Below are 22,916 nucleotides of genomic sequence, written 5' to 3' on the forward strand. Positions count from 1 at the left end.
CTATGTCAGAACTTATTTGGAAAAGGTGTTTCCACCTCTCAGATCACAGAGCTAAAAGGGATGATCTGAGGAGAGGAGATGACACTGTGGAAGCACAGAGATGAACCATCTGTAATAAATGTCATGGTGTTCCTGCCTCATTACGTGCAGAAATGCTATCACACGTTCACATTTGCCATATGGGCTTGAAAAAGTATAAACAGAGCGCCTGTGACATCCTGTTTTGGCCTGGGATGAACAAACAGATTAAGAGAATGATAATGACGGGAAGATGTTCAACCTGCTTAGAGCACAGACCACTACAGACCACTACAGAGCCACTGATCAGCCGCACCGCTGCAAAGACCATGATGGCAAGTAATTCACAGAGACGTTTTTACCTGGAATAATGGTAAATGGTAAATTTTCTAGTCTAGTCTAGCTTTTCTAGTCTTTTTGATCCCTCAAAGCGCTTATTGTTATTATTATTATTAGTATTATTAGTATTATTAGTATTAGTATTAGTATTATTTTAATAATAATACAGTTTTAATGAGTTTGAGATTTGGACAATTGGTTGGATAGAGCTGCTCTGTGAAGGTGTTAGTATTTTCTGAAACTTTACAAACCAAACATTCAATGTAATTGATTAATCAAGTATTATCAGCAGATTAATCCATGAGGGAAAGGATTGCTTGCAGCCCTCCACCATATATACACACACACACACACACACACACACACACACACACACACACACACACACACACACACACACACGACATGAATGAGACAAATAACATGAGAGTATGTGTAATTTAAGATTTGATGACGAAATAATGATATGAAGAAACCAAATAAGATCATGTTTAATAAAATCGCTACAAATTCAGAGAGAAACATATTTTAAAACATAAATGTTATAAATAACATAAGATAATTTAACTACATTAAAGGTCAAACCCTAAACCTTAAATCCTATCAGATACCAAAAGTCATTCTACTAAGTTTATACAGAGCATTAAATAAAGAACTGGGCGCCCTCTGGCATCTGTCATTGAATCTAAACTCTCACACATGAAACCTCTGTGTTACCTTTGACTCTGGTTTCAAATATGATAAACAGCCGTCAGCACTGGCTTCATCTTCTGTCTTAGATCCCTTGCAAAATTAAAATCATTCATGTCCATTAAAGATCTGGGGACTTTAGTTCATACTTTGACTTCCTCGCCCCTTCAGCTACTGCAGTTCTCTCTGTATTGGAATCAGTCATTCAGCCTGATCTCACCTGCAGCTGGTTCAAAGTGCAGCAGTGAGACTCACTGGACCCAGCAAGAGAGACCACATCTCCCCTGTACTGGTCTGTCTTCACTGGTTACCAGTGAGGTACAGAACTGGTTTGGAGATGTGTATTTGTATTTTAAAGCACTGACACCAGGTCACATCTCTGAACTCCTCATCCCCCTGTTCCATCTCCAGACCTCTCAGACCTGCTGACCAATCACCGCTCTCCATTTCACGCACCCACTTCAAATCCAAAAGATGGAGCGTTTTCAGCTGTTGGCCCTGAAATGTAGAATTTGCATTATAATTGTTGTGTGTATTCTGATTTTGTATCCAGATATCCTGTGCTTTTATTAATGTACTCACATCCTCTTATTTAGGTCTGTGTTTTTGTTTGATTGTAATCATCAGTCAAATAATCCCATAATTCATCTCTCTGTGACGCATTTAATGTTTGTTGTTTTTAAACGTGCTCTATAAATACACTGATTTGATTTGAATGTAGTGCTCTTTTTCGGCGTTAGAACATTTTTCCTCAACACACAAACTGAATCCAGCAGGCTCGGGAAGGTTATGTACTAAGTTCATTGTCTTTATTTTGTTTCTATAAAAAAGAAAACCTTGTCTTTAAATCCTGCATGAATAAAGCAACCCAACTGACAGAGACTCATAGAAAAATGGAAAGTTGACTGATGCTGAGTGAAAGCCTTTTTTTTTTCGTCATGCAGTCTCTACTGTTTATGGAACGCATCTCACACTGACTGTCTTACACTGAAGCATTATCTGTCACGAACATCACTTCAATCTGATTTTCTGTTCCACTTTCTGATAAGGAATATTTATAAAGAGTTTATCATTTGGAACATGTCTTTGGTAATGTTAAATAATTTAATAATGAATGTATCAGTAAACAAACCATGAATATAAACAACTTTTGTTTATCTTTCATCAGGAAACTTCCTTTATATGTTCATATCATCATCTTCTTGTTGTTTTACGGTTATTTTTGCAGCTCTGTGCAGTGGTTCGATCAGTTATGATGACACTGTTATTTTACCCTAACGGGGCAACAAACATGAGCACTCTGAGGATCAGACAGGTCACATGATCATAACTGATATAACCAAAGTCCAGAGATTCAAACAAAACAACCACGTTTCAACAAATCGTAGTTTTCTCTTAATTCATTGGGAGCCATGCTGCTCTTATAACTGGTCTATGAAGCTTTAGTGAAGCTTGTATTAACCATTTATAAAGTATACTTTGTAAAGTATGCCTTATCAGAAAGTAGTACAAACATTTTTTTAATGCAGGGAGCACCTGGATTTCTAAAACAGACACACTGAAAGAGGAAACACTGTAAATGAGCCAGTATGTGACCCAGTGTTTCTTCATTTCATGAGCCATGTGCTAAGCTAAGAATTAGCAATTTGATTTGTACGGAGGCTGATGGATCTCAACAAGGTTATGGTGAACTGAAAAACATTACAACATCAGTAGCTTAATATCAGTAGCTTATAGCCTATACATGTAGATATAGATCTAGCCTATATCCCTTTTAGTCAGTTAACTCCAGCTGTATCAAGTTTTGCTCTGCCATTATTGTTTACTATCTTAAACATGAGGCCTCTATTAGTCAACCTGAAAGGCAGGAGTACAGTAGGCCCCACCCACCCTACTACTGCATGCCAATATAGTGTTACATACACTGTCCGTCCTGAATCATTCACAGTCATGGTATCCACCATCTGAATATTAAAAAAAAAAAAAAAAAAAAAGTATATTATGGCCAAAGCTTTCTATACACCAATACAATCATATACCTTTGTATGGAGGAACATCCAAAGTAAGTGGTGCTTTGTGACTGTTACAACTGTCCTGAGTTACAATAAATGAAAACACTGAAGGATACAAACACAAAATATCTCAGTCTTTGGTCACATTCAGATGTGTGATTCTCTGTGAAGGGACTGCCACTGCTGCATATTATGCGGCGGAAAAGTTTGATCTGATGGAGTCTTCTCGCAGCTGGCGGTGCTTCCTGGTGTCGCCCTCCTCACTGTGTGTGCGACGCTCAATGGTAATCCTGTAGTTCTTTCTGCAGAGGAAGGAATCACAAAGGAAAATCTGGTTATTCAGTGTCTGTGAGGACTCTCAGGCATCCAGAACTGAAGAAGCCTCTTGGATGAAGAGGTGAAACGTCTCCAGGCATCTACAACCAGGTCCAGTTGCCCTGGATTCAACATTACAATATTAGCATGAGAAGATAAACATCAGCTGCACTTACCTGAAAAAGTAGAATGCTATAAGCATTGCAGTTCCCAGAACAGCTCCCACTATGACTCCAGTCAAAGCTGATACTCCTAGTCCACCTGTTTGGAGCAGTTATTGATTGAAACACAGACTCATCATACACATCTTCATACAACAAAAATTCCAAATCAGATTTCACAGGTTTAAGTGAAGTAAGTAAGTAAGTGCCCATTTACATGATTTGTCGGGCATCTCTGTGTGTGCTTTATGTCTTTCCCTCAGAGTGAAGTGGTCAGCGTTGAAGGCAGGAAGCAGCTGAAAAGTTCCATTTACACCAAAGTAGTTGGCCACCACCTGTAAGTTAGCATAGCACATTCTCATTCAGTTAAATTTCCACAAGTACATCTACCACGTCCTGGCTGTTAGGGATGATGTTAGCACCTCTGGGACAACTCCTCACAGTGTCGGAATTGAACTTCATCCTCTTACCTCATAGGTTCCTGCCTCCACATTGGTCATAGCCATCAAAGAGAAATCTCCATTTCTGTCACCATTAAAATCCATGGACACCTGGCCAGCGATTCCTGTCCACCATCATGAAACAGACAGATGTGAGAGCAGTATCAAGCTTCTCCTTCAGTTCATTAAATCCCTGCAGCCATGTGAAGGCAGCAGGACACACACGCTGATCAATCTGCAGCCTCTGATCTGTGAGGCGCTGCATCAGAGCACAGAGACATTACACACAGCCTTCAACTGTGTTTACCTTCATTAAATCATCTTAAAATGACACCTGGCTATTACAAAACAGCCACCCACACTTCTACACACATCACACCTTCATGCAGGACACGTTGGTTTACTGCAGCTTCTCAATCCTGTGCCTCATTGCTTCCTTTCTAATGTTCTTTTCTGCAAAAGTGTCAATTCAGTCCTGTTTAAGTCTTGAAATGCAGTAATGTACAAAGAGTCGTGTATAACAGAAAATAACAGATCATCTATACTGGGGCCCCAAATATTAAGGAAAGCTACAGGGATTGAGTTAATGCTGCCAGAGATAATGAATGGATCCATAGGAATGGAACACTTTTCTGATGTGGCAACACCACAGGCCTGAGCACTGACTGACAGACCTGAGACATCCAGTTACGTCTGTACTTACGCTGTCCTGTGACTTCAATGTGGATTTTGTGGAGAGGATCTCTTTAATCTCTCTCTACTGAGAGAGCTCCTCCTCCTCTTCCCTCTCTCCATCCGTACTCATTCATATCCCGATAATACATGCTACTAACTGTGCTTCCTCTCCTGTAGTTTTGTTCTTTCTCACCTCCCTCCCTCTCTCCTGTCGCTTTCTGCATCTATTGCTTCCATGATACCTGCTCAATACCCACAGTTACGATTATGCTGTTGCCACCAAGTGCTTGTTCATGGGGTAAATGGGACTTTGTAAATAATATTATAAAGACCTGACCTGAGATCATTTCTGTTACGATGTATATAAATTAAACTTGACATCATGTGACTCTTACAAACACTGATCACAGCGGCGTCACTGATTTAGAGCGAGCAGCGTGTTTTTACCTTCAAAGGTTCTGTTCCACATGCGTGAGGTGATTTCTGTTCCGTTCTTCTTACTGTATCCATTTTTCATGGCTTCATGCAAGGCGATGGCGTACAGCAGCAAGGCGTCATGGAATCCCTCAACAAACATGTTGACCTGAAATGGAGCATGTGGTCACAAAGACAGAGTGATTGTACTGTTTTTGGTGGTTGGGAGCTTTTAGATTAGAGATTTCATTGCTGCCTCAGTGACCTTTTCCCTGTTTCTGTCTGTCACTGCATGTTGCTTTCACTGGTCACCATGACAAAGATCCACTGGCTGTAGATTAGCTGTAGATAATTAGCAGTAACTACAGGACTTGACGACAGGATAAAATGAGACTTGAAATGAAATGTCTGCTGTTGCTGGTGTGTCTGTGCTCAGTTAAAGAACATTTCTGAGGTAGAAGAAGCATCACTCTGTGGCAGTACTCTCTGTCTGCATGTGGACTCAGTGTATTCCACCATGACCAACAGGCATGCAGTCAATGATAAGTCTTGGTGCCAGATTTGATAAGCAGATTCACTAAGATGCTACTGATATTGCTCTGTTTCAGTGGCCATTCATTGGTTTTACCGGTGCAGTCAATATTAAAAACAGACTAAAACTATCTGACCAATCCATCACACACCAATCAGAGAAATTGAATAAGATGTGTTCAAAGCGTGAGACAGACGCTCATACGTACACAGTCTTTGCAGTCACGCAGTCCAGCTCTTTCAATGGACTTCTTCATTTCCATGGAGAAGTTCTCAAACTCGGGTTTGACCGTCCTGAGCAGCGTCACCGTGTTCAGAGAAGCGTAGGCTTGTCTCGCATCATTGTCATGTTTGTCTCCTCTCTTCCACGAGCCATTGCCTGGAATTTAATTTAAGAGGGACAGATCATAAGGGACAAACAATACTGTTTGAGACAGACTCGTCCCTAAAACAAAACATTTCACAAACTCAGAAGCAACTGACTTAAGAAAAGAAAAAACCCTGCCCAGTTTACTCTGGAATTACATTCATTACCAAATGACCAGATATCAGGATGTAAAACGTCTTCAAAGCAGCACTTCAAACCCAGACATTACTTCATGTCCCAGATGTTCCAGATGTCATAGCCCATTCATCAAAATCATTACTACGGTACTTCAGTTTGTAAAAAAATGAAAAAAAAAACAAACAAAAAAAAAACATTTAAAAGTAATGTGATATTAACTTTACCATAAGAAGAGGCATTGAAGAGTTCAACGTTAAAGAACATATAGTTGCCGCTGGTCAGTCGTCGTCTGTGTGCAGCCAGCATGATCTCTCGGATTTTGTCTGCTCCCATGCACATGATCACCACTGCAGAACAACGGCACAGAGAAAGGTGCAGTTAAAGACATGACAATGAGCAGTTTGCATGAAGACCACTGAGCTCAAATCTTAAAGTAAACTCATCAAGGGAAGTTTTTCATAATTAAAGCATAATCATCAAACAGGGTTTATAACGAAGAGACAACTGTTGTAATTACTTTGGAGGACTAAATAAACACACTATGAATTTTTATCTTTGACTCAGTTTTCACTTTTGAGTTTACTTCTAATTTTGTAATGTAGATGTAAGTAATACTGATGTTCAGTTCCTGTTTGCAATGTAGCTGTGGATGTACACAGAACTATCACAGGATCACTGTGAAACTGAAGCAAACTTACAAACATGATCATTCTCAGGCAAGTTCTGAAAAGTCTTTTTGCTCAGATTTTTAAGCAAATTATGGCCGTTTGTCCACAGTGGACATCAGAGATAATGATGTCCTTGGGACGTGTACGTCACACTGAATGTTATCAATATGAGTTTCATGTCTGTTTTGATGTGACTGAGTTCTGACTCCAAGGGGGGATGGAGGCTTTTGACTGAATGAGTTTTCTGTCCTTTTTCTCTTTTGGCTTTGTCCTCTTGAACGTCCGTGCCTATTACAGACCACGTCCTGATATTTCACAGTTCACAGTCGCTTTAAATGGCCTGTGATTGTTTTTGATGTGTCTCCAACACACCTGCTCATCATTATTAATCCTAACCAACATGTCTGGTGTGCGCATAAGCATGCAGGTCTCTGTGGCTCACATGGCAGCTGGTTGCAGAACGTAGAATGAAAGCACAACAGATAAACAAACCATGATAACAAGGTTTGAGCAACCTCAGAGAGGGTCATGTAGGAGTGCGACAGGCCAAATAAAGTGACAAAAATATTACACAAATTCATACACACACACACACATTCATACTGCATTTTTACTAAGCATACAGCATTTTAACTAACACACACACTCATGGGCACATCAGGCAATTTGTCTTGCCCGAGGACACTTCGACATGTGGACTGAAGGAGCTGGGGATCGAACCACCAACCTTCTTAGTGGATGGCCTGCTCTACCTCCTGAGCCCCCAGCCGCCCCTACTCAGGTAGAACAGGTACAACCGTCGATGCCTGCTGTGTAACTGCAGCTACTGACGTGCTGCTTTTCATTTCACTGCCAACTCAGAGCTGTGCTTTCCGCTGTGCGCCTGCACGAAAATGGAGCCTACGATGTCAAACACCAATCAATCGAGATTAGCTGATGACAGCTGATTATTATGGGGGACACGTTTACCAAAAATATAAAAATAAAACAAACATGATCCACAACAGATCTATGAAAACAGGTCGTGGTCGTGTTGTGCATCAGGTCAGATAAGTGTTTCATTTTATTCTGATACAATCTGTCTGAGTTAAACAAAGCCCAGCTCTGATCACAGGCAAATGAAGGATCTCCTACTCCTCACATTCATGGGATTTACAGACAAAAAATGCTGAAGCGAGTCAGTGACAGAGGGAGAAGCAGCTCCAGCTCTAATACCCTTCACAGTTAGAATTCTCCCTTTATTTATCCATGTGCTTCCAAAAAGGTCTCAGGGAGAGTGAGCAGTGCAGTGACACACAGCTAGCTGTGTGACCAGTGATGGAAATCCTGCAGTGCTGAAGTTATTCTCATTGGGAGCTCTATTTGTTATAAACAACACATGAAAGCAATGCAGTGAGCGAAAAGTAGCGAGCCACAAAATATCACTTTTTTATTTTTTCTGTAAAATTTTCTGTCACTGCTTTAATAGAAACATTTTCCTCTGGTGTTCCAGTGATTGGAAATAAATAAACCAACAAACAAGGGTTGCAATTGAAAACACAGTAACCCCAGCGTCCCTGTTAATAAGGAAGATTCAGAGTCTTGCTGGAACATTCCTCACAACTCTGTCACTTAAACACACCTCCTGAAATATCCCTTGAGTCAGTGGGACAAACTTCACCTCAGTCCTGCCAGCACTATAGCACCCTTTAATTACACTGGGCTCTACACACACTACTGGCCCTGTGTATGCTCTGCAAGCCATTCCATGGGGCAGCGCTTGCAGCCAGCAACATTTTAAAACTTCTGGATTTTCCTTTTTGCTAGGGCACTGATGCTAGTTACAAATTAACTCAGGAATGGGGCAGCACATGGTGCACTTACTGAGTGCCCACAGTGTATTTCAAGTGCCCTGTGTTGGCCATAAACCTCGAAAAGTGAGAGCATATGCAAATAGGGGGCTGTTGTGCAAATTCGTAATGCCATTACTCCAAAAACAAGGATTAATGTTGCTGGATCCGTCTGTCAGAGAGGTGTACAGCATAAAGACAAGAAAAGCTCCTTTTAAAATGATTCTGTCTCAGCTGGATGGAGACAAACCTCGACATATACACACACATACAGCTGATTAGGAAACTGAGTGAGCGCCTGCTGGATAAGCTGACCGATGACTGCCCTGTTTGCTGTTATTAACAGTATTGTCCTTGGTAACATATTGATGTCTTTGCCCTTTCAGGCTGAGCCTTAAAGACATTTGTGGTCATACAGTAAGAGCGAGTCATTGCCTTACAACTATGCAGGAGCCCAAGGGGAGTTCTCTCCAAACACAAAGACTTCATACAGACTCAGGATGGGAGTGCATGTCTCGGGAGGATTAACATCAGAAATGGACCAATCATGCGAGAGGTGCTTCACTTTCCCTCCTAAGTGGTTGTTACATGTTGTAATATTGTGTGGTTAATGGTACAAAAATCTGCAGCAAACTGATGAGGGGATTTTTTTTTTTTTTTATGAGGTGCTGATAAACTGACAGGGAGAAGAGGACATGAGGAAGAGTTAAGTGCAGATTCAGCTGAAAATCTTTATTTGGTTCCTTCTAAAGAACAGGCAGGTAATGTGTAATGATTTGCTTCAAAATGTGTCTCTACAGACTGAAGGAGGTGATTTTTTTTTTTTTTTTAATTAATTATTTTTTAAAATTATTTGACACCCTGTGTAGAGAGACAGGAGGGAGGGAGAGGCAGAGGGCCCCTGGCTGCTGCGATAAGGACTTTATGGTATGTGGTATGTGCCAAACCAGATGAGCCATGGGTGCACTCCAGGGTGAAGGTTTCAATCATTAGTAGACTGTCATTAAATTAATTCTGTTCCTCGATAAACCTGATGATGCATATGCTCATTACAGTGTTTGCCTCATCAGGTCGGGATTCCAGACGTAGAGAGATCCTAAACGTATCTGAGCTTTGGTGAGCAGGATGTGACATACCTGCAATTCACACGCGGTTATTAATTCAACCTGAGGTGCCACAGTTATGAGGCCATCAATATGATATAATCAATCTCTGAAAATAGGATTTGTCATTAATTTAGGGGCTGGACTCTCACTCGTGAAATGGGTGTAACCATGGCTGTGACATAAGTGTCCATGGTGTGAGCGTGATCATCCACGGTCCGAAGTGTCCTGATGTAAAAAAGCAATGAGCGTGTGGATGAGATGTATTCTTCACCTCCTTCTTGTATATTAAGACACCTTGTGTGTTATTGTCTATGACAGCAGATACAGGTGGCTGTGGACCGGGACTGGAATAAACTGTGCTCCATCACATCATCCCCTCTAATTCCCTGTAAGGCCTGTGTGTTTCCCACCATGACGCACACCGACAAATCCAGTCTCCAAGAAAGAACATTTCTATACAACTAAACTGTCACAGCATAAAGGCGCTAATTTTATTAATGGCAGCAGAGTCGTGGTCTATGTGGGCGGTGACAACTGTCACACACGAGACATGGCTCACATCCAGGGTGAAGCACTTAAGTTAAGGTTAGAGAAAGATGGTGGTTTTGGTTAAATCTAACGAAACCCTTTTTCAATTCCAAACAATTGTTTAATAATTGTCTCCTGTCCCACCGCTGTCCAGTTTAACTGAAACTGAGTTTGCTCTGATCACATCATGTTGTTGAGCTCAGCCACACGTCCGCCTGTAATGCAATTATAAATGCGCAGCCTCAGGCACTGCTTTTGCCAGACCTGTTGCACAGAAGCTGGTGGAGATACTAACAGCCACATTCAGAAACCTTTCAGTTAACGATCCATAGAGAGGAACAGATGCCGAGAACGTTAATTGCTGTAAAGAGAAGAGATCACGCCAACCTAAAATAATAACTGCTTTTCTATACTAATGAATGGGGAGACGGGAGAGCTGGAACTGTTGTCTCCTTCCCTGCACTCATTTTACCTGCACAGAGAATTTGGGCAGGTGATTGCGACCCCTAGTTATATTCTATCATATTCCATCATCAGCTAATGCAGCTAGGGTTTCTCAGACAATATGTCAATGTACTGAAAAGCTAGAAACTGCCTCCCCCTCATGCACCCAAAATCTGCAAACCAAACTCTGAGAAGCAGCTGGACTTGTGTCACGGCAACATCAAAGAAGGCCTATAGATCCACCTTTAGGCAGCTCAGAGTGTTTTGCTGCAGACAAAAGCTGAAGCAAGAGAAGCTGACACAGAGAACTGTTCAAGTGTGGTCCAGCGAGGCAGCCCAGACCCTGCACAGACTGTCACAGCATTGATGTCATACATCCAATATCATGAGAGTACGCTGATACCCACAAAACCATGGTTCACAGCTCACCTGAAAAGAGTAATTCAAGTCAAGTGAAGAACCTCCACTGATGGACACTCACAAACAGTATTTTACAGAGGGAGACAGCTCCAGCCAAAGGACGCTACGGGGAACGGGTGGAGGCCGTGTTTGAAAGTGGCAATCTGAGGCAGGCCTGGCAAGGCCTCTTTATCCTCAATGGGAAGGACCCCGCCAAGAGAACCACAGAGAGGAGGCACCGACCTTAACTCCTTTTATTGTTGGTTTGACATTCAGGATGTCAGCGCAACAACAGAGGGGCTGAGGGACAAGAGTCCCTCCTGTCAGCTGGACTTGAAACAGATCACATAACACCCACGACTGTTCAAACTAAGCCCAGCACTGCTTTACCACCACTAATCAGAGTGAACCAAGTTATTAAATGAACAAAAGATGCCTGATGATCTGGAACACTGGATAAATCAAACCAAAACTCAAAACAAACTTAACTGATATCTAGGCCTAAACTATGAATATAAACAGGTAGAGTATGTCTTTCCTGTCAGTGACAGAGACAGAAATGTGCTTTCACTTAAAATGTAGCAAATAATATCAGAGTAGAATACTTTAAGAAATTTGATTTGTTAATCCCACATTTCACAGAGCTGGATGACAGTGAGTAGCTATAGATTCTATCAGGACAGGGACACGCAGTAAACATAGCTGCACAGTATGTGACTGAATGTCACAAACTGAGGGACACAATTAAAACAAGATCACTGAAGATGAAAAATAATTTTCTCATAGCCCATTATAGATATTGAATACACTGTTTTGCCATATATTCTTGCCATATTTAATGTCATGTAATGTAATATGAGAGTGAGAGAGAGACAGAGACAGAGACAGAGAGAGAGAGTTGTCATTAAGCTGACATGCAGTTGCTAAAATGCTGAAACTTATCTTTACACCTGCACATCTCGCGTGATTTCTGTATTTCTACTGCAGTTAATGTGCCTACATGACGTGTGTCCTTTATTTGTGTTTCTGTTGGTAAACTATTTGACATATCCATGAGCAACTTAAAAACTGGTAAGTACAAAACACTATGTGCAAGTGAGATTATCTTATATTTAGATTGTTTTGAGCATGGATTGGATTATCAAGTGCTGACTGTGCAGAGAAATTTGATACAAGATTCTGGACCTGTCTCCACTGATGTATGTAGGGGTCCTCCTTCCCATGAAGAGTAGGAGATACGGCATCCTTCTGGGGGGGAAGTGTAGCTGGTGTGAGAATGGGTGGAGAGTCCAGGTAACTGGATACAGGAACCAATATAGTTAGTTGAATGTAGTTAGAACCTCATTCATAAGGCATTGTGTCCAACATAAGCCAAGCAGCAAGTCTAAGATCCAGTGTGCAACTCTGATCATTTGCTCTCAGCTTCCGCCCATGTATAAAGAATGTGGTGGATTGAACACCCAAGTGCAGCCACTGTCTCTGAGGAATACTATCATGCTTGGTTCAGTGGAGGTCTTTGTATTGAATCCAAGCTCTTTGCAGGAACCCACAAAATTTGTCCCACAAGTGGACCTCAGCTGTTTCACAGGGCCCCTGAAAAAAAAAATACCTACAGAGATAACTGATTAAAACACGTGCCCATGGACTCTATCAGTTCTAGATGGATGGCTCTCATGCTCATGCAGATGGACAGCACTGCCCCCCCTTTGCTGCTTGCAAGTCCTCCTTAAGTGTAGCAAGGGTGGTTCAATGCTCAAGCATTTTGTGGGCAAGTCTGCCAACTTCTGTTCCTCTCCTGAGCCTACGACAGGTTACATGCAAATTACTGAGGCTGCTTTTCTTTTCCCCCAAAAAGGATCCAGAACTCTTCAAGGTTGAATGTCTTCATGGTCGCACTGTATCAACAGATAGGTGACCTGATGTTGCCAGGCCATAATGAAAGAGCTCCTTTATTCACTTTGAAGGTCTAAGTGGGACAGCCATCCCCCAACCATAGGTGGGTCTTCGTTCTCAAGGTAGAGAAAACGCTTCTCAAGAAGGTTTCCCTTAACAGGATCTTCCCCCTTTTCAATTCACCTCAGCTCTTCTGGAAAGGCTTCATGTTGAAAAGCCTTTATGACCACCTTAGCCTGATCTGAAAATCTGAGATGATAATTTCGTCACACGTGTCAGCCCTTGACAGTCCCACTCTGCCCCTTCCAGTCTCACAACTGTTCTGTTAAATGACAGCCAGCTTGAGAAGTACTGAAGGTTCTTAGTCTTTTAAAAGGGGTATGAAGCTTAAGAACCTGATGTAAGAAAAAGGCAGACTTTCCTTTCCACCTCAGGATTGACCAACTCAAAGGAAACCTGCTACCTGCAACTTCTACTGCCAGGACCACAGAACACAGCTCAAGCCTAGGAATGGTTAACTTGGGCTTTGGTGCAAGGTTGGCCCTCCCAAACACAAATTCAACCTCCTTTTAGCACACTTCAGGACATCACTTCAGGACTGTTGGAGGATATTTTGTGTAGTCTCAAATTGGAGGCAGCAAGGAGCTCTTGAGCAGATTGGTGCACCACTCCCCTAAAGCAGAAGAGTTTTGACGACTGGCGAGGGACTGTTACCAAATATGTGCATACCACAGTTATCTTGCTTGGCTTTTGAGGGTGGTAAAGCTGATGATCTGTATCATAGCCTGGTCCGCTAGACAAGATGCTAGTTTTCTGTCACTCTCTCTTTGCTGAAAAACAGATCACAGATCGGCACTGCTTGTTAGGGGCTTCAGATGTCTGAGCTTTCCTTATGTGCTGCTATACCTACTCCCATTCAATGGACTCAAGGAGCTCTCGACTTTCCATACCTTCCAAAATGGTTGTCTTCTGTAACTGGCATGGTGTGGATGCTAAACCTGCTGACTCCAAGAGGGGATCATTTCTCATTCTTGCCTCATCTCCTATGAAGCAGCAAAAGAAATATGGTGGAAAGCTGACATGATGTATATGCATCTTTAGTCCCCTCTGACATCCATTTATTGTGCAGATTAAATGGAGGACAGCTGGGGCAACACCAAGTGGGAAGTCCAGATACAATAGGCCTGGTACGTATCCATCCTCTTTAGCTGGCTCTAGGGTATGGTACATCTCCAAAATCTCCAATACTGTGTGAATTGTTATCAAAGAGTCTTGGAAAATGTTCCTTTAAACTTTTAAATTTAAAATTAACTCCTTGATGGTGTTGTTGAATGAGGCCTTCCATGCCCTATAATCTTCTGGTTTATCAGTGAACTTGGTTAGACTCTCTGTAACTAAATCTCTCTTAGCCAGGTATCTAGCAAGGTCAGCAAACTCATTATTCCCCTGTGAAGCTGCATGGAATTTAAACTGGGGTGATGAGCTACCCGTGGTGGAGGTGCTGGGTGTCTGGCCTGTAGTTCTCAAAAAGTTGGTGGTATGTTGTAGGCCACTGAGTGTGTGATTGGGAAACTATGTGTCAAGTCTGTAGTGAACACCTGTGTGTTGACTGTAATTATTGGGTGGTGTTGGGCTGGGATCACCACTCATATGCATAGGCAGTTTATCTTGTGAATAGTCACAGGGCTAATGTATAGAGACAAACACACACCAAACCCACCACTCAAATCTATGGACAATTTAGTTAGTAATTCAGTTAATATGAATGTTAATCTTCCAAGCTTTAGTACATGTACAAAACAGTCTGTATGGGCTTCTCCAAGTGCACCTGCTATCATAGGTATGTGCAGCAGCACAAAGCACATGGACTGGGTGAGGTGGAAAATAAATCTGAAGGCGTGGTGATTAATCAACACACTCTCCCCAATCACATGTCAGAGCTCTGAAAAGCTGATCCAACTGCAGTGACGCATGACAACAACAGCTCAACAAATAAATTGACTTCTCCAGAAAATGATAATGTGATTGTCTGGACTGTGCAGAGCAGCATGACGTGAACACACAGCACCACAAACGTGCATCTAAAGGCAGATGGTTTTCAGATGGAAGCTCATTAGTACAATTACAACAGAAATGAACAGTAACCTGCTGAAAATCAAAAAGGAGGACACGTTAATCGGAACGCCGTAATCTGACATCTGCTGCTTAAACTGTCAAGCTACCAACTTCTAACAGACTCAAACTCATATGTGCAGAGGTGTGGGGTGATATTCTGTAGCACCCTGGTTTCATTTGCATGTGATTTAATCAAGGTAAACACAGTGGATGGCAGAATGTGTAACAGCACTGTGCCCTGGCACAGCTCTTCACCAATGAGAGGCCTCAGATTTATCAACATGTACATCGATCTTCCTTCAGACAGCTGCAGGGATTTATTGAACCAATTCCTCCAGTTTACCTCCATTAAATAGCAATCAGATAGTCTAATCGACTTTTCACAGAGTAAATGTGATGTGTAACCCTAACCCTATCTGAACATGTGTGGCAAAATACTGCTGAAGGGAAACACCTCCTCTCCTAATACTAACACCCGGATATGCCTCACAAGCAATTGCTGCTCACTTTCAGTGCACTTCTTTACCTGATCTCCTTGCACTTTGTCCCACTGAATACTTACTTCAAGGTCCTACTGTTCTGCAGAGTTAGTGTTGTCCCTGACTTGTTTTGGAAAAAAGCATCTGCCAGATGAGTAAATGTAAATGTAATTTCCCTCATGGTCTAATGTGGCGTTTGTTTCATTCCAAGATGTTTTGACTCTGTTTCGTGATAAGCCAACACCACGTGTAGCATGTTTAAAATGGAACAGTAACACAAAGCCATGACGACAGCACATATAATATGAATCAATGACATCACCTCTGCTCACATCTACATGTTTGACAAAAAGATAAAAACCTGATGTCAACAGAAACCCAACCGCCTGTTTGATAACTAATCAGGAACGTTCATCCTCTTTCAGCTCAAATTGGCTTGAGTTGTGTCTCTTCTATTAAAGCGTGTTCAGACGACACTCAGATTCAGATTTCATCTACTCCTCAGAGGCTCCTTCAGCTAACTCAACCTGCAGCCAGTGTTCACCTGTTAGAAATAAGTTTCCAGCAGATCACTGATCATTAAGTAGCTCTGTGATAGTGGGAACAGTGGCATCAGAACTAGGTGAAAGTGTCAGAAGTCAGATTGCTATTCTAAGCAAAGAGCTGCTTTGTCAGTGTCACATCATGGTTGGATGAAAAGTTTCTAAGGGGGCAGAGCATGGACTTCTGAAACGGCTTGCACAACCTGGATCAGTTTTATCCAAAGTACGATCAGGCAGAATCATCACATCAAGCTTAGTTCACTGAGAGATAGAAAAGCAGCTTCATCACAGATACAGAATTTGCTAAATAAAGAACCACAGACTGGGTCAAAAGAAAACTGTCCTGTAATGGTCTGTAATTCTCAGGAGGGGACATACGGTAACACAAATGAAAAAGCATATAGATTGTAGATATTTTCAGTGGCCATGACAATACAGACTGTAAAATAGTAGCTATGCAGAATGGCTGCGTGTAACAAGACTGTGCTGCTGATGTACACTACCAGCAACAGGCCAAGGACATCGTTTAACAAGATCATTTTGGCAGTTGTGTTAGGCTCACGCACATGAGCACAATTTTCCTACGACAGATGTGTGTCAAACAAGAATCCATACAGCGTTTTATGATGCATATATTCATAGAGTTTCTGTGCTCTTGGAAACCCGGGGCTTCTGGCCTTGAATCCTGCCAAAGTTTTCTGTATCTGTAGATCGTGGACTGGAAAGGCGACAGTGACAGCATGATTGATGACAGGGAGCTTGCACAGTCACATATAATCTGAAGGCCAGGGGGCACTGAAGGCTGTCTACACGATTAGTGTTGGCAAAGCTGAGAAATGCAACAACATGGTCAGGCGTGAAATCTTTCATTTAAGTTTCCGAATGTGCAGCTGAGGCATTAAAGCACTGAGCTATGAAAAAAATTCATGTAACATTCACACTGGTTTCTACACATATCTACAGGAGAATCCTGCCCCAGTATGAGAAGCTGGAGTAAGCCGTGATGGCCTGCCTCTCCTCTCAGCACAGTTGTGCTGAAAAGCTGTACAATCTTTGCTGAAGCCCTTCAAACCTCTCCGTTAAGCACCTGACATGCCGGGAATACTAATTTCTTGCCATCAGGTGCTCTTTGTGGCGCTTCAGCATTTAGCGTGCATAATATATGCTAATTTATACAACAGCCTGCGATATGAGGTGATGTAACCGCGAAACTGTTATGACCAGAGGATCACAGCCAACAAGCTGCTCATCAGTGCTGAAGAGCCAACCTAGAAGAGAGCCTTAACATTATTATTTTCAGCATTAGTATTTTCATCTGATTTGACTTTAAAATGGAAGAAATGTGCTGAACAAATCAGAGCAGCCGTTTGCCTCTCACACAGCAAATATATGTGCATTTACATGAAACTACATGAGCACAGAAGCCTTGTTTTTACACTGTGGGCCTCATGTAGGAAAATGATAACAGTCCTGCTTCTGCTACTAATTCATGTTAGGTAAAAAGTTAAATATTCAAAATGAGCTCTGTGTTCATAACAGAGGCAGTTTTGTCAGTCTGGGTTTCACCTCTTTAACAGAAAAATGCCAGTTTGTTCTGAGGGTCACAATGATCCATCGTACCTTTTATATGTCAGTGATTCTCACTGGAGAGCTCATGGGACATTTTAAACTGGCTTGCTTTCTATCCAAGAGCGATTTATTTTGATCAACAAACATAGTTATCCGATCAGAGAGACTGTCATATGTCCTGAAAATGGTGCACGATAAGACAATGAGAGAGACGGCATCCTGTTTAGACCACAAAACAATTCTCAAGTTGTCGAAACAATTTCAAGCAACCGAGCCATGTGGCTCGTCTCTGAAGCCTGCACACACATGACTGGATGTTCCATGCCAATAGCATGCAGGATGTTATGTAAGTCTGTCTTGGTGATGGAGGGTGTGGGTGGGGGTTAGGACAAATAAAAAACACTTCACCAGTTTTCTTGTCAGTGTCAGCTCCCGCTGGGTGAAGGAAGGATGAAGCAGCTTCACTTTTTATTCAGACCGTGCTTTTACTCAACTCTGCAAGGGAACAGGTGGATGGTCGGGCTGCATCTAATGACTGTTATTAACTTATCAAATATTTTTTTCAACTATTAATTTAGTCTAAATATATAGACTACATACTATGAATATATATAAGTATTATAACAAATGTCCAGTTATTATCATTGCCCACTGTGGCATCTTCACATCGCTGATCCTGTCTGAGTCGTGGCTCAGTTAGTTGATTAATCCATTGGCCAGTGGATGGGAAACTAATCAGGAATCATTCTGATGGACAAACAATTATTGTCTCTTAAAAGGAGAGATCCACATTTCAGGCCTAACCCTGAACAGATCCTTTCTAATCAATCTAAGTGATGGGTATCAAAATGTATTCTTATAAACTACAATGACTCTTTTGATGTGCATGTGGGCCTGTGAGTATTTGTAACAGTGAAATGTGTCCACATACTAACACACAGCTCAGCACAGATGAAGAATAAAGCTGCCAATAATAAACAAAAGAGTAGCAAATATTCACTGGGGTGCAGATTCACCCGGATGTCAATAATAAACTCAACACGACTGACTGAACTAAAATATTTAACACTGTCTCCATTTTCTCTGTAATTATAACCCAACTACATGTTTCTTTCCAGGGAAACCTCCAAGAAACTATCAGGACAATATCAGACCCGGAATAGTAAAGCCTTACCTGAGGGTTTTTATTCTATTTGCTAGACTTTTGCAGACCAAACACTGAGAAAATAACCGGTAGATGGACTCATAATAAAAATAATAGTTAATTATCTCCTGAATTCAGTGTCTAATAGCATGAGATGTAAAAGCAAGAGACAAGTTACAGATGCTGGACATTTGCTGGTTAGAAGCTGACTGTCAAACCTGGAACTGATTACTGTGGATTAATGGGTCAGTATTCTCAGCTCCAGTGGGCAGATCATTTGACTGTGAACCCACAGTTGAATATGATGAACAGTCTAAATAAATAAATAAATAAATAAATAAATAATCATCAACACAACCAACACTGGCATCTGATGCCAAACTACAAGTTCAAAATACTAATATTACTAATATTTTTACTTATATAGGTCACATTTTAAGTAAAAGTACTTTATATATATATATAAATCATCTAATTCATTTAGGGGTCTTCTGAACTGCATTACCTTCAGTGTCGTAGATGTTTTGGAGGATGTCGTCGGTGTCCAATCGGTCCTCCTGGGAGAGAGGGTATGTTTTAATGCTGTAGTCACCCATCAGATGGTAGACTCCCTCCAGAGTGAAGTAACAGTTCCGCTCCTCCTTGTCGTCTTCGTAGACCAGCAGCGCGGTCTTCCAGGTGAAGTGCTCAAACATCGCGGTGAAGGTCTCTGCCATTTTCACGTAGGACGGGGCGATGCGGGTCAGGTGGGAGAATTCGGTGTTCTTGTTGCTGAAGCCGGCGGCCAGGGCACCTGCTGAGATCACCGGGATGTTCCAGTGGGACGCCAGCCTCACCACCGCCGCCGCCTCGTACTCGCACACCGGACCCAGAATCAGATCCGGCTTCTGCCCGCACGACCTGTCCACTAACATAAACAGAGCATCATTGACACAGTCGGAGTTCTCAAACTGGATGTTGAAGTGGAACCCGGAGTACGGTCCCCCGTCTGCCTTCAGCCTCTGCTGTGCGTAAAGGATCGCTGGCGCGACTCGTGCGTGTGAAAAAAGGTAGGAGTTATTTTGTGGCAAAAATACCAAAACCTCTATGTCCTCGGTGATGGTGTTTGTCATAACTGGGTTCAGGAGCATCAAAAAGTACACACACAGTGTGTTGAAATATGGCATGACGCGACTTTCCGAGTCCCACCTCAGATAAATGAGAAACAGTGTTGGAGAAAAGATGTTCTTCAAATGTTTCTTTCCCCAAATTGGCTCCACTTGGCAGTGCACATAGAGCTGCAAACAGAAAGCCCGCCGCCGTGAGTAAATGGCTTAATGGTGAATAACTGTATTTGTCTTTTTAGAGAAGCGAATCTGCCTGAATGTGCGTGTTTTATTCAGCATTGAGAGTTCCTCCGAAGGCTCCTGAACCTGCTCTAAATTCTTTCAACAGTTCCTGCCAGGCTCGGAGGTCCTTTCCAGCTCAGCCAGCAGCCAGCAACCCCAAACACACACACATACACACTCACTCACTCACTCACTCACACGCTGGCTCCGGCCTGGAGTTTTGAAGCATCTTCTCAGGATCGCTCCTGCGTCATCGGAGCGCTGCCCACCTTCTTCTTAAAGCTACACTGCTGCTCTGGCTCACAATGGGCCACTTCAACGCAGCGTGACTTCATGTAGTTCACGGGAATCATGGCTCTGCGAGCTGGTGTTAGACATTAGAAAGATTATGGATTTTCATTCTGGGGTCCCGAAAACACGCTGCTATATAAGTCCATCTGGAGTTTCATGTAATAACACTGACTGCTGAGATCTTTTCCACTGCGCCTGAGAGCTGACTTCAAAACTGCGTGAGCAGAAGAAAGGCACAGTTATATGTTATCACGTTCCTTCAATTTAAAAAAAAAAAAAAAAAAAAAAGACAGATTTATCTTGCACTTTAAATCTCTGTGGTTTGCGAGAAAACTCCAGAAGAAGAGCCCTTTGTAAAGTGGGAGCCCTGAGAGTTCACATGGCTCTGCTCTGATCACTTCACCAATTATGACTCTGATGTTGTTAAAGGAGAAACTGTGTTTGGATTTGTTGGATTTTAATATGGACTGATTAGAGTCAGTTGAAGTTGTCATCCTGAAGATTTGAGTCATAGCTGACTTCTGTTTAAGTGCTGGTTAAAGCCACAGCCACAGCAGAGGAGCAGCTGCTGTTCACTCTGCAGCAACACAAACTCATGTTGTTGGTGTGTATAACAGTGTATATATACTACTACACAGTAAGTTCATTACATAATATAAATACACTGAATGGCTAATGCAGAAAAATGCATCAAACACTTGAGAGGATGAGAGGTCAGAAGCAACTTGTTGTATTTATGTTTAATTTCTTTGTTTCATTGTCACTGTAAGGGGCTAGTTCACGAGGATGAATGTTACAAATGATTCAAGCACAAGAACAAATTAAAAAAAAGGACCTCCTTTGTGGAAAAGGTTGCTTATTTAACATAACTATTGTTAAAATTTGCCAAGACTCACAGTTTTTCCCTGTTCATCCCTCCAGTCCAGCAAAGAAGTCTCATTACACAAAAATCAAAGATTTCATTACGAAATTTGAAAAAGTGAAAGTGTATAACCTTAAAATATAATTTGGATCCAACAGGAAGTGGACTAATAATGCTTACATAAATTGATATACCAGTAAATATATTACATTGTGTATCAGATCTACATGTGTGTTTGATCTATAGTGAAGTTTCTGCATGTATCTCTGTATTTAATACAATTTGTAAAATGTCCACAGACGCTGCTACTGCGGTTACATGTGGTAACACTTGGACATGTCATACACAGCCTGTGGTTTTGTTTAGCTGTGAAAGAACTGTCTCATTCAACGGTGGAGGATGTGTGTATAGATACTTGACTCCAAAAGTGTAAATGTAACATGTAAAAATAGAGCTCAGAGGTACACTTATTCATCTTTTCAGAAGAACAATGCATGAAATGACTTTGTGTAATGTGAATGGGGTCACCAGCGACAAGTGTCCTCAGAGAACCCCCACCAACTCTTCAGAGCCTCTCGCAGCAGACAGAGGACAGACACAGTCAGAGAGCAGCTGGTGGACATTCATCAGGTGGACATAAACCTCCCTCCAAATGAATGATAACACTGTTTCGCTAACAACAGCTTGTTGTGCTGCCCCCAAGTGGCCTAAAAATCAAATGAATGCGGCTTTAATCAAAAGTTAGGGCTATTTAGGCAAAGGGGTGCTCATTTGAACTACTAATATACAGGTTAAGATATAACACAGCTTGTTTGTGTTGTCTGAATCTTGAAAGTTTACCATCTAAAATAAACTCAAGTAGAGCATAAAATAAAAATACTCAAGCAGTGTTTGAACTGTACTCATGTCCTTTAGTTACATTCCGGCACTGGTCTCTTTGTAAATCTAGTACCAGCAGCACTTGTTCTGACTTTATGCGGAATAATGTTGAGAAGAGTTTTATTGAGAACACCAAACAGAGCAATGCTTCTATACAGCACAGAGGTTCATTTTTTTTTTTTTTTTTTTTTTTTTACAGAGTGACCGACGTCTGTGCAGTTCCAGCATGAAAAAACAACATCAGCCTCAGCTCACATCCTCCGCTCAATTAGCAGCCTTGCACTTATCGTGGCACATTAACATGTGTCGCTAATGACTCATCTACCGAGTCTCTCAGAAGACACATTTTGTTTTGCTGGCAAGTGGAGTGGAATTTGGTGACGTACATGCCAATGTTTTCCACAGCTCTCATTACACTTAAGTTCATTAAATCATTACATGAAAAGGTGAAGTATTGTACTGGATGTGAAGCACAATTCTGTGCTGTCTTTATCTGCAAAGTCCAAATTAGACCAATGAGCACAACTTGGAGATATTTTTTGCAATTACGGTCATTAAACTGAACTCAACACCTTGTCATGTAATGACATATTTTAGCTGGAGCTGTAGCTCAGTCTGGTCGTGGTAGAGACTTTCCTCTGTGCAGACTACATAGAGTTTGAGTTTTGTTTTTCTCTCTGGTATGATGACTACACCATATTAATGTTTAGTGATGTGTTCATGTACACTAGCCTGCTAAA

At 41.7% G+C, this 22,916-nt stretch overlaps 1 protein-coding gene across 1 annotated transcript; it reads right to left on the bottom strand.

Moving 5' to 3' along the window:
* Window positions 1–1,616: 1,616 nt before the first annotated feature.
* On the bottom strand, window positions 1,617–20,327 carry npr3 (natriuretic peptide receptor 3). The gene is made up of 8 exons (XM_041042867.1): window positions 19,322–20,327; window positions 6,325–6,447; window positions 5,805–5,974; window positions 5,098–5,233; window positions 4,006–4,100; window positions 3,753–3,870; window positions 3,551–3,635; window positions 1,617–3,361 (listed from the first exon to the last, which is right to left on the bottom strand). Exons 1-8 carry the CDS (start codon window positions 19,980–19,982, stop codon window positions 3,250–3,252), a joined length of 1,500 nt encoding a protein of 499 aa, XP_040898801.1. The 5' UTR covers window positions 19,983–20,327; the 3' UTR covers window positions 1,617–3,249.
* Window positions 20,328–22,916: the final 2,589 nt, after the last annotated feature.

The sequence above is a fragment of the Toxotes jaculatrix genome, chromosome 7, assembly GCF_017976425.1.
Source record: "Toxotes jaculatrix isolate fToxJac2 chromosome 7, fToxJac2.pri, whole genome shotgun sequence".
Lineage (NCBI taxonomy): Eukaryota > Metazoa > Chordata > Actinopteri > Toxotidae > Toxotes > Toxotes jaculatrix.

What these genes read in the sequence shown, in the direction of transcription:
- npr3 (XM_041042867.1), bottom strand. Translation starts at nt 19,982, where the DNA reads ATGCCATATTTCAACACACTGTGTGTGTACTTTTTGATGCTCCTGAAC. An exon ending in AAACATCTACGACACTGAAG is followed by an intron (nt 6,448 to 19,321) that starts GTAATGCAGTTC and finishes GTTGTTCTGCAG; the next exon opens with TGGTGATCATGTGCATGGGA. An exon ending in TGGAGGCAGGAACCTATGAG is followed by an intron (nt 3,871 to 4,005) that starts GTAAGAGGATGA and finishes GCTAACTTACAG; the next exon opens with GTGGTGGCCAACTACTTTGG.